The sequence below is a fragment of the Mytilus galloprovincialis genome, chromosome 6 (assembly GCF_965363235.1).
Source record: "Mytilus galloprovincialis chromosome 6, xbMytGall1.hap1.1, whole genome shotgun sequence".
Classification (NCBI taxonomy): Eukaryota; Metazoa; Mollusca; class Bivalvia; order Mytilida; family Mytilidae; genus Mytilus; species Mytilus galloprovincialis.
The window spans coordinates 76,425,552-76,438,664 of record NC_134843.1 but is presented as its reverse complement, the minus strand read 5'-3'; the positions used below and the strand labels follow the sequence as shown (position 1 = coordinate 76,438,664).

The window sequence follows — 13,113 nt, the reverse complement described above, 5'->3', positions numbered from 1 at the left end:
TTTAGACTAGAAAAATGAAAGGATTGTAAGGTATATATGTGTCTGTCTGGTAGGTATCATCTGACCTTCACCTCATTTTCATGGTTCGTTGGTCAATGTTAAGATTTCATGGTTAAGTTTGTTACTTAGATACTATAAGCAATGGGTCAACTATATTTAATGCATAGATCAATTGTAAGATGTTCATGTCTGTTTGGCATGGTTCATCTGACCTTGACCTCATCTTCATGGTTCACAGGTCAATATTTAGTTTTCCATGTTAAGTCAGTTTCTTATGACCTATTAGCAAAGGGTCAACTATATTTGGTGTATTGAATGATTGCGAGGTGAACATGTATTTCTTGTTTGGGTTATCTGACCTCGACCTCATTTTCTTCGATCATGTTAAGTTTAAGTGATACTTGTAAAGTAAAGCTTTATATTTAGGACTATCAACATAAAATGAAAGGGAAATAAAGAAAGGGAGACCTTTCAGTGTGTGGACTCTTGTTTCTATTTTAAGGTGTACATCTATCCACAGGGATAATTTTACAAGTCCTCATTCTCATGTTTTGTTGGTCAATTTTTGTAAGTCCTTCAGATATTTTATTTTGTATAATAATATAGGGTTATTGCATGATTATTGGGGAATATCGTTCCAAGTAGAATTTTATATTGCACAAGCTTTCAAGTGCAATATATGTTCTACAAGGGACAATATTCCCCAATATTCATGCAATAACCCTTTATTGTATAGCAATATAATATTTGAAAGTAAAAACTAGTTTGAACTAAGATTTTGTCATTGATGACGTCATGAATTTTGAAGATTTATTGCACTGTTTTATTACCTAATACATACTGAGTCAGTTCTAACTAATTCTTAGAATTAAAACATATGAAAGTAACAACTGTATTAATTATAATGTGTAAGGAGCATACATGTACAACCAATACTTTAGAAATTAAATAAAACGGACATGAAACAATAAACCCAAAAATGTTTAAAAGACCCAATTTGATTGGACAACATGAATACCTTTCACCTAATCAGTTTTCAGAATAAGGCTTAGAGGTCATAACAGGTCAGTGCAATAGACTGCACATAGGTTCAATAGAAAGATAATTTCCAGTGCAATAGACCATGGATCAAAAAATGGCAGAAAAATAGCAAATGATATAGAAATATTAATAAAACAGTAAAATACTCTTTATTAGGTAATAATAGAATTTATTGCATGCTAACTTTTGGTTACTTTCTGTGGGAAATATTATATTGCTATGCAATAATACCAAATCTTTTGAAATTTTAACCATTGAATTGACACAAATATGATATTTTAATATAATATTTGAACCTAACTATTATTAACTGCCCCTAACCTTTTTAGCTCACCTGGCCTAAAAGGCCAAGTGAGCTTTTCTCATCACTTGGCGTCCGGCGTCGTCCGTCATCCGTCGTCGTCGTCCGTCGTCGTCTTTAACTTTTACAAAAATCTTCTCCTCTGAAACTACTGGGCCAAATTAAACCAAACTTGGCCACAATCATCATTGGGGGTATATAGTTTAAAAAAAGTGTCCAGTGACCCGGCCAACCATCCAAGATGGCTGCCATGGCTAAAAATAGAACATAGGGGTAAAATGCAGTTTTTGGCTTATAACTCAAAAACCAAAGCATTTAGAGCAAATCTGACATTGGTTAGAATTGTTAAACAGGTGAAGATCTATCTGCCCTGAAATTTTCAGATGAATCAGATAACCCGTTGTTGGGTTGCTGCCCCTGAATTAGTAATTTTAAGGAAATTTTGCTCTTTTTGGTTATTATCTTGAATATTATTATAGATAGAGATAAACAGTAAACAGCAATAATGTTCAGCAAAGTAAGATTTACAAATAAGTCAACATGACTGAAATGGTCAGTTGACCCCTTTAGGAGTTATTGCCCTTTATAGTCAATTTTTAACCATTTTTTGTAAATCTTAGTAATATTTTACAAAAATCTTCTCCTCTGAAACTACTTGGCCAAATTAATCCAAACTTGGCCACAATCATCTTTTGGGTTAGTAGTTTGAAAAATGTGTCCGGTGACCCGGCCATCAAACCAAGATGGCCGCCATGGCTAAAAATAGAACATGGGGTAAAATGCAGTTTTTGGCTTATAACTCAAATCCCAAAGCATTTAGAGCAAATCTGACATGAGGTAAAATTGTTTATCAGTTCAAGATCTATCTGCCCTGAAATTTTCAGATGAATTAGATAACCCGTTGTTGGGTTGCTGCCCCTGAATTAGTAATTTTAAGGAAATTTTGCTCTTTTTGGTTATTATCTTGAATATTATTATAGATAGAGATAAACAGTAAACAGCAATAATGTTCAGCAAAGTAAGATTAACAAATAAGTCAACATGACTGAAATGGTCAGTTGACCCCTTTAGGAGTTATTGCCCTTTATAGTCAATTTTTAACCATTTTTCGTAAATCTTAGTAATCTTTTGCAAAAATCTTCTCCTCTGAAACTACTGGACCAAATTAATCCAAACTTGGCCACAATCATCTTTTGGGTTAGTAGTTTGAAAAATGTGTCCGGTGACCCGGCCATCCAACCAAGATGGCCGCCATGGCTAAAAATAGAACATGGGGTAAAATGCAGTTTTTGGCTTATAACTCAAAACCCAAAGCATTTAGAGCAAATCTGACATGGGTAAAATTGTTTATCCGGTCAAGATCTATCTGCCCTGAAATTTTCAGATGAATCGGACAACCCGTTGTTGGGTTGCTGCCCCTGAATTAGTAATTTTAAGGAAATTTTGCTCTTTTTGGTTATCTTGAATATTATTATAGATAAAGATAAACTATAAACAGCAATAATGTTCAGCAAAGTAAGATTTACAAATAAGTCAACATGACTGAAATGGTCAGTTGACCCCTTTAGGAGTTATTGCCCTTTATAGTCAATTTTTAACCATTTTTCGTAAATCTTAGTAATCTTTTACAAAAATCTTCTCCTCTGAAACTACTTGGCCAAATTAATCCAAACTTGGCCACAATCATCTTTTGGGTTAGTAGTTTGAAAAATGTGTCCGGTGACCCGGCCATCCAACCAAGATGGCCGCCATGGCTAAAAATAGAACATGGGGTAAAATGCAGTTTTTGGCTTATAACTCAAAACCCAAAGCATTTAGAGCAAATCTGACATGGGGTAAAATTGTTTATCAGGTCATCATTTATCTGCTCAGAAATTTTTAGATGAATCGGACAACCCGTTGTTGGGTTGCTAACCCTGAATTGTTAGTTTTAAGGAAATTTTGCTGTTTTTGGTCATTATCTTGAATATTATTATTGATAGAGATAAACTGTAAACAACAATAATGTTCAGCAAAGTAAGATTTACAAATAAGTCAACATGACCGAAATGGTCAATTGACCCCCTTAGGAGTTATTGTTCTTTATAGTCAATTTTTAACAATTTTCCACTGAAACTAATGGGCCAAGTTCATTATAGATAGAGATAATTTTAAGCAGCAAGAATGTTCAGTAAAGTAAGATGTACAAACACATCACCATCACCAAAACACAATTTTGTCTTGAATCCATCTGCTTCCTTTAATATTCACATAGACCAAGGTGAGCGACACAGGCTCTTTAGAGCCTCTAGTTTAGCTTTTCCCATCACTTGGCGTCCGGCGTCGTCCGTCGTCGTTAACTTTTACAAAAATCTTCTCCTCTGAAACTACTGGGCCAAATGAAACCAAACTTGGCCACAATCATCATTGGGGTATCTAGTTTAAAAAATGTGTGGCGTGACCCCGCCAACCAACCAAGATGGCCGCCATGGCTAAAAATAGAACATAGGGGTAAAATGCAGTTTTTGGCTTATAACTCAAAAACCAAAGCATTTAGAGCAAATCTGACATGGGGGTAGAATTGTTAAACAGGTGAAGATCTATCTGCCCTGAAATTTTCAGATGAATCGGATAACCCGTTGTTGGGTTGCTGCCCCTGAATTAGTAATTTTAAGGAAATTTTGCTCTTTTTGGTTATTATCTTGAATATTATTATAGATAGAGATAAACAGTAAACAGCAATAATGTTCAGCAAAGTAAGATTTACAAATAGGTCAACATGACTGAAATGGTCAGTTGACCTCTTTAGGAGTTATTGCCCTTTATAGTCAATTTTTAACCATTTTTCGTAAATCTTAGTAATATTTTACAAAAATCTTCTCCTCTGAAACTACTGGGCCAAATTAATCCAAACTTGGCCACAATCTTCTTTTGGGTTAATAGTTTGAAAAATGTGTCCGGTGACCCGGCCATCAAACCAATATGGCCGCCATGGCTAAAAATAGAACATGGGGTAAAATGCAGTTTTTGGCTTATAACTCAAATCCCAAAGCATTTATAGCAAATCTGACGTGGGGGTAAAATTGTTTATCAGTTCAAGATCTATCTGCCCTGAAGTTTTCAGATGAATCGGACAAACCGTTGTTGGGTTGCTGGCCCTGAATTAGTAGTTTTAAGGAAATTTTGCTCTTTTTGGTTATTATCTTGAATATTATTATAGATAGAGATAAACTATAAACAGAAATAATGTTCAGCCAAGTAAGATTTACAAATAAGTCAACATGACTGAAATGGTCAGTTAACCCCTTTAGGAGTTATTGCCCTTTATAGTCAATTTTTAACCATTTTTCGTAAATCTTAGTAATCTTTTACAAAAATCTTCTCCTCTGAAACTACTTGGCCAAATTAATCCAAACTTGGCCACAATCATCTTTTGGGTTAGTAGTTTGAAAAATGTGTCCGGTGACCCGGCCATCCAACCAAGATGGCCGCCATGGCTAAAAATAGAACATGGGGTAAAATGCAGTTTTTGGCTTATAACTCAAAACCCAAAGCATTTAGAGCAAATCTGACATGGGGTAAAATTGTTTATCAGGTCATCATTTATCTGCTCAGAAATTTTTAGATGAATCGGACAACCCGTTGTTGGGTTGCTGACCCTGAATTGTTAGTTTTAAGGAAATTTTGCTGTTTTTGGTCATTATCTTGAATATTATTATTGATAGAGATAAATAGTAAACAACAATAATGTTCAGCAAAGTAAGATTTACAAATAAGTCAACATGACCGAAATGGTCAATTGACCCCCTTAGGAGTTATTGTTCTTTATAGTCAATTTTTAACAATTTTCATAAAATTTGTAAATTTTTACTAACATTTTCCACTGAAACTAATGGGCCAAGTTCATTATAGATAGAGATAATTTTAAGCAGCAAGAATGTTCAGTAAAGTAAGATGTACAAACACATCACCATCACCAAAACACAATTTTGTCATGAATCCATCTGCTTCCTTTAATATTCACATAGACCAAGGTGAGCGACACAGGCTCTTTAGAGCCTCTAGTTTTGTCCCTCTTTGCAGGGACATAGAAATACCAGGCATCATTCTAAAATGGTGGACGATCGACTTTTTTTAAAAGAACTTTGGAACTGATGAGTCTTATGTAGACGCTCAGATCAAAATAGTTATAAAGCCAAACAAGTACAAAGTTGAAGAGCATCAAGACCCAAAATTTCAAAAAGTTGTGCCAAATACGGCTTAGGTAATCTATTCCTGGGATAAGAAAATCCTTAGTTTTTTCGAAAAATTCAAAGTTTTGTAACAGGAAATTTGTAAAAATTTCCATATAATTGATATTCATGTCAACACTGAAGTGCTGACTACTGGGCTGGTGATACCCTCAAGGTCAAAACGCCCACCAGCAGTGGCATCAACCCAGTGGTGTAAATTGTTATCAAAGGTACCAGAATTATAATTTAATATGCCAGACGCACGTTTCGTCTACATAAGACTCATCAGTGACGCTCAAAATAGTTATAAAGCCAAAACAAGTACAAAGTTAGAGAGCATTGAGGACCCAAAATTTCAAAAAGTTGTGTCAAATACGGCTAAGGTAATCTATTCCTGGGATAAGAAAGTCCTTAGTTTTTCGAAAAATTCAAAATTTTGTACACAGGAAATTTGTAAAAATGACCATATAATTGATATTTATGTCAACACTGAAGTTTGTGATATCCTCGGGGATGAAACGCCCACCAGCAGTGGCATCAACCCAGTGGTGTAAATTGTTATCAAAGGTACCAGGATTATAATTTAATACGCCAGACACTGCTTTGTCTACATAAGACTCATCAGTGACGCTCAGATCAAAATAGTTATAAAGCCAAACAAGTACAAAGTAGAAGAGCATTGAAGATACAAAATTTGTTTGATTTTGTCTATCCTGCAATTTTTTGTCACAGAAAGCTCAACATAGGGATAGTGATCTGGCAGCGGTGTTAGCTTACTTCTAAAAAGTTTTATATTTTAGAAGGTGGAAGGCCTGGATGCTTCATACTTGACCTTGACCTCATTTTCATTGTTCAGTGACTACTTGAAAAAGTGAAGATTTTTTGTAAAGTTAATTTCTCTCTTACTATGAGTAATAAGAGTATATTTGGTATGTGCTTAGCTTGCAAGGTCCTCATGTCTGTCAGACAGTTTTCACTTGATCCTCGACCTCATTTCATGGATCAGTGAACAACGTTAAGTTTTGGTGGTCAAGTCCATATCTCAGATACTATAAACAATAGGTTTAGTATATTTGGTGTATGGTGTACATGTTTAACTGGTATGTATCTTCTGACCTTGACCCCATTTTCATGGTTCGGTGGTTAAAGTTAGGTTATTGTGTTTTGGTCTGTTTTCTTATACTAAATGCAATAGGTATACTATATTTGGTGTATGAAATGATTATAAGGTCTGCATGTCTAGCTGTCAGATGTCATCAGACCTTGACCTCGTTTTCACAGTTCAGTGGTCAAAGTTTAAGTTTTTGAGTTTTGGTCTTTTTAATGTATTTCTTGTTTGGTTTATATGACTTTGACCACATTTACTTGGATCATGTCAAGTTTATGTGATAGTTGTAGTAAAGCTTTATATTTAGGACTACCAACATAATCAATGATAAGTAAAGAAGGCGAGATATTTCAGTGTGTGCACTCTTGTTATTTGGGATAAAAACTATAATTTGGCATTAAAATTAGAAAGATCATATCATAGGGAACATGTGTACTAAGTTTCAAGTTGATTGGACTTTAACTTCATCAACAACTACCTCACAAAAAACTTTAACCTAAAGAGGGACAGACGAACAAACGCATAGACCAGAAAACATAATGCCCACAAATGGGGCATAAAAAATGACCAACAAGACTAGAACTACAAAGGTCAAACATGATCATTTATTGACTCATTCTTGGATTGATTTCCTTTTAAGAAAACTATTTAAAACCTCTATCTTTTCTTATCTCAAGGCTTCAAATATGTATATATATGCAAACAGAATAGATATCATTTATATATTTTTACTATCATTAACTTACAAAAGTATATATAATATGCGTACAATGTATGAAAATAAATAAAAACAATATCATTTAAAATCATTTGAACTATCACAGTAACAAATAACAATATCTCCTGTTGAGTCTCTGTATTTATTATCCAATAAGGAAAGTGTCAATTCTATTTGTATCTATGGTACTAGCACTATATTATCTAACGTAGCCTTCTGATTGGTTTAGCATAAATTGGCATCATCATGTGATCTGACAAATATGCAACTAGTCCAATTATTATAAACAATGCACATCCTGCTATCATTAAATATCTGTATATTATTCCATAGTCAAAAATCTGGAAAAAACAGACATATTTTTAATTGACTATACATTGTATAAATTAAAACACTTGTCATACTGGCAAAATTAATTCGCTTATAAATATACCTTGAAGGTTTGTTCTTATAAATATCTGAAAACTTGTCACTTTGAAAATGTTGCCTACCCATTTATATCTTGACCACAGAACTTGCTGATTTAATTTTCTTCATTTATTTCTTCATTTAGAATATCACCAATATCTTAAATTGGATACCTGAGTGATATACATTTTATTGTAAATCTAACATCAAGCAAACATTTTTGTATTTTTCTGGAAATTTTCACATATTACATTTCAACATGTTCATATATATGTAAGGCCTTGTTCACATTGACCTAACAGTGGCGGATCCAGCCATTTGAAAAAGGGGGGTTCCCAACCCAGGACAAAGTGGGGGTTCCAACTATATGTCCCCATTCAAATGCATTGATCGTCCAAAAAAGGGGGGGTTCCAACCCCCAGAACCCTCCCCCTGGATCCGCCACTGCCTAAACTTGGTGTTTTGTTTTAGTGTAATTCACATGTAACTAAGCACAGTTGTTTCCATTGATAAAACTCAATGTTTACATGTAGTTTAAATTGTGTTTTGTCTACATGCAGTGGATAGTCAATGTAGGCCTTGTGTGCGCCCCCTTTTACATTTGTATTTTGAAGTCAAACGGTCGTTTCCAAACTGCTAGAAAAGTTGTCCAAGAAATTTGAATTTGAACATTTAAATGACATACAGTTCACAAGTGTGAACAAATCTTGTGTACAGGTAATTAAACCCTATGTATAGGTGTGAACAAATTCTATGTGAAACCAATGTCCAGTACATTAAACTAATTGTAAACATGTTTACTGTACATGGCATTTAGTGCGAACATGGCCTCTGTCTTGGATGTACAGTAACTTACAGTGACGGATTCTTCTATGGTAGGTACTTTAGGTTCCCTTGGTAATACCACTAATATAACAGTTATCAATCCAGCAAATAAAACAGATCCTATACCAGCATATCTACAAAAAAATATCAAATTATAATTAAAAGACACCAACAACATAGGGGTAGGAGATAGACATATGATTACAATGTATCATTTCATCCATTTTCAATATTTAACCATGATGACTGAAAAAGTATTTAATATATTATTAATAATTATAAAGGTTGAAAGAATTGGATGAATAATTTTCATAAATTTGTAGTCGAGAGGTTCTCTTCTGGTTTTGTAGAACACAACCAAAAACACTTCTCAGGTTTTGGATTTGTTATTTATTATAATATGGAAATAATTTGTACAAAAGTAATGAAATTTAAAATTAAAAACAACGGTTAAAGAATAATAGCAAGAGTACAATTAGGACTCAATGAATTTCAAATTAAAATAAATTATACAAGTTCTTAATCTTTTCTCTCTGTTCTGTTTAGAAAATCTCAATTTTCCAATGAACCATTCTCATATTGATGTTTTCAGGACAAAGGATGGAATTAGGCCCATCACACTAACCAGTGAAACAGGTTTATGACCCCATCTGTAGCCATTTTTGTACGAACTTTTCAAACTTCAATTGTATAAAAACTACAGATATAATGAATAATGGAGATATGCCATTTTGTACATGTACCAAGGGGAAACTTGATGCAAAGCATTAATATTTACTGTTTCATTGCGTTTAATAGAAAAAGAGTACTTTGTGGCAAATAAACCAAGATTTTTATAAAAAATCCACAGCCTTTAAAACAGAGATTTTTGTTATAAAATTTGAAACATAGATTACTCACTTGATTTTCTATGATGTGCTAGTGTTTATTTTTTACAAAAAGTTCTAATCAACCTGTAAATTCCAAAATACCTCGTGCTGAGTCACTAAAGTCAAGTGCACCCTAAAAGGTGTACTTGATTTTGTCCATATTTTTATTTGTTTTAAACAATAACTACATTAATAAACTTTTTTTTAAGGAAATCAATACTAGCACTGTATATATGCAGTAATCCTATACCTATCAGTCATCAAATTGCCAAATGTGAGAGTACAAGGATAAAGGTTGTGGATTTTCTATAAAATTTCCATATGTTTAGCATTGAATCAACACAAGGGTACATAATCCTTAAGGTTTATGTACCCTTCTGTAGCCATTTTTGTACGAACTTTTCAAACTTCAATTGTATCAAAACTAGATATTATGAATAATAGAGATAGGCCATTTTGTACATATTCCAAGGGGAAACTTGATGCAAAGCATTATTTTTTACTGTTCCATTGCATTTAATAGAAAAAGAGGACTTTGTGGCAAATAAATCAAGATTTTTATAGAAAATCCACAGCCTTTATCCTTGTACTCTCATATTTGGCAATTTGATGACTGATAGATATAGGATTATTGCATGCAGTGCTAGCATTGATTTCCTTAAAACAAGTTTATAAATGTAGTTATTGGTTAAGACAAGTATAAATATGGCCAAAATCAAGTACACCTTTTAGGGTGCGCTCGACTTTAGTGACTCAGCATGAGGTGTTTTGGAATTTACAGGTTACTTAGAACTTTTTGTAAAAAATAAACACTAGCACATCATAGAAAATCAAGTGAGTAATTTATGTTTCAAATTTTATAACAAAAATCTCTGTATTAAAGGCTGTGGATTCTATAAAAATCTTGATTTATTTGCCACAAAGTCCTCTTTTTCTATCAAATGCAATGAATCAGTAAAAAATAATGCTTTGCATCAAGTTTCCCCTTGGAACATGTACTAAATGGTCTATCTCTATTATTTATTATATCTTTAGTTTTGATACAATTGAGGTTTGAAAAATTTGTACAAAAATGGCTACAGAAGGGTACATAAACCTTAACCTATTTAGTTCGATCAAATCCCTTTTGGGATCCCGAGTCCACAGTTATTCTATGAATTAGCCACCCAAAAAAGTACCTTTTTCTTTACATAATGTAATAAGTAACAAAGCACTTAGCGCAACTGCAATATGTTTAAGATGTTTATAAATGGTGCAAAATTTTATTGCAGTATTTTCTACATAACTGCTTTTTCACATTATAGTCCAAGATTGCTTGGACAGCCTTCTTATGACTTGTTAGAAAAATTACATGACTGATTATTTATTAATTTGGTGATGTCTTCAAATTGGTTAGATAAGATCCAACTACAAAGTGGCTTATGCATGAATCAGTATGATGCCCAATCATTTGATGAAACTAACTCACATATTTTATAGTAAGAACAGTTCATGACATGTACAGCACTGTCTGCTAACGGCCCTGAGCCTAACCATTCTGAATCACACTAGTTTTTTTCTGGTAGAGTTCATATTCCTCAGTATCCAGTTTTCTATGTAGTTTTATACCCAAAATATATTTCAGTTGTATGGTGTCTTAGGGCAAAATGTTGTCATTTAACCAAGGATTTGTATTGTAAGGCAAAAAGAAAATAATACATGTGTTTCCGCTTACTTTACCTACCCTAATTTTTAGTGCATACCTGAACACTTTTTATGCCATTTTGGAAAAAGCAGTGTTCAAGTTAGTCCAAATAATTATGACGTCTTGGAAGTCTATTTTAAATTTTTGCTTTGACACCTTCCTGCGGCATTAAAGAAAAAAATATAATATAGTCTTTCAAGACGTTTATGACTATGTTAAAGTCAGACTAATTCGTAGTAGAAACCATCTAAAAAATGTTTGTAACATAAAATGATATTGCCTACCTACATGTACCTAACCTATTTTTTGTCAGCACATTTAATAGCAGAAACACATGTATTATTTTGTTTGGCCTTACTATTTATAGAAAGTAATCTTAAACATGTTAATTACTATGCAAATCCTTGGTTCAACTGAATGTTTGAACCATGACAGCAAATATCTTGCAATCTAAAGTAATGTCTTTTAATCACTGAAAATACCCATTCATTTATGAGGATCTCTCCAAATTATATTTTAAAATCTGTTGCAAGTGTTGGAATATTTTTCCTGTAACTTACGCAATCGCCCCTTCCGCTCTTGAGAGAAGCAAACAGAGCAAAAGACAAATTGACCATATCAAAGCTAAAGTAAACAATCCTGGCCCAACACCGAGCACTGTAGCCATTTTGCTGTCTAGAGTTTAGGTTATAGTATTTTTGCTTGACAAGTCAAAACATCTTGTTTACAACAATTCCATGTTACGTTTGTAAGGCTTACTATTATTGGTCGATGTCAGTTAGATATCGATTGGTTGTTAGTTATCGCAAATATTTTTCAGCGGGATATTCAAACTTATTATAAAAATCATCAGGCAGAGGCTATAATTTTTCCCGGCTCTGATTAAAATATCTTTAATCAAGCCGAGAAAATAGCCTACCTCTATAGAAATGCCTATTTTGCTGGCACCAGCAATATAGTGATTTATATATGCCACGCTGGAAAAACAGAAAATATGTTATTTTGCTGGCTTTAGGTATAAAGCGGAAGCCAAGTTAAAAACTATTTTGTTTACACATATGCATATTCAAATAACTGACTCATTTCAAAAGCAAGTTTTATTTAAACATTTTTGTTTTGAAGTTATACACTGTATGTGATGCTTTTGTTATATTGTATGACTCCTTGTATAATATGCAACAAGATTAACTTTTTTCTAACTTACGTCTGGGAACAGTATATCTTTATGTATGTTCCTGTTTTCAGCTAAAAGATACGAGATTTTATTCGTATGCATACATTGTACATGTTAAGCTACATGTTAAGGCAGCAACCATTTGATTTTCTGGGGGGGGGGGGGTCTATGGTTTTTTTTTGGAAAAAAAAGTTTGTTTCCAGTTTTTGGAGAAAAAAATAATTTGTTTTTGATTCTGAGAAAAAAAAATTGTTTGTTTCACCCCCAGCTGCCACTATATGTAATGCTAAAATTGAAAGAAAAAAAATTGTTTTCGACTTGTCGCGAAAAAAATAGATTGTTTTTCGCCACAGGCGAAAAAAAAAGTTTGTACAGAAAAAAAACCCATAGCCCCCCCCCCCCCCCCAGAAAATCAAATGGTTGCTGCCTAAGCATTGGACTGAGTTATTTTATATAGAAATAATTTCAACTACATGTCATATATGATTTCATTGCAACAATTGAATGGTTAATTTTTATCTTTTTTTTCTTGTAATAAATTTTTAATAGCTGTTTAGTATTTAAATTTGACTGATAAATGTTTATAGACGATTATATCTCACGGTCTCAAGTATTATAGTAGCTGTTTTATTATTGAACTACTGGTTTGCATGTACCAGTAAATGTTTTAATCTTTAATATTTACACTGCACACTTTCGCGTCTGGCGTATAAAATTATAATCCTGGTACTTTTGATAACTATTATATATATATAATTTTATAGTACTTTCCTT

At 33.1% G+C, this 13,113-nt stretch overlaps 1 protein-coding gene across 1 annotated transcript; it reads right to left on the bottom strand.

Moving 5' to 3' along the window:
* Positions 1-7,373: 7,373 nt before the first annotated feature.
* On the bottom strand, positions 7,374-11,915 carry LOC143080350 (transmembrane protein 218-like). The gene is made up of 3 exons (XM_076256161.1): positions 11,726-11,915; positions 8,644-8,746; positions 7,374-7,720 (listed from the first exon to the last, which is right to left on the bottom strand). The coding sequence occupies exons 1-3, from the start codon at positions 11,830-11,832 to the stop codon at positions 7,583-7,585; spliced, it is 348 nt and encodes a 115-aa protein (XP_076112276.1). The 5' UTR covers positions 11,833-11,915; the 3' UTR covers positions 7,374-7,582.
* Between the last annotated feature and the right edge of the window lie 1,198 nt (positions 11,916-13,113).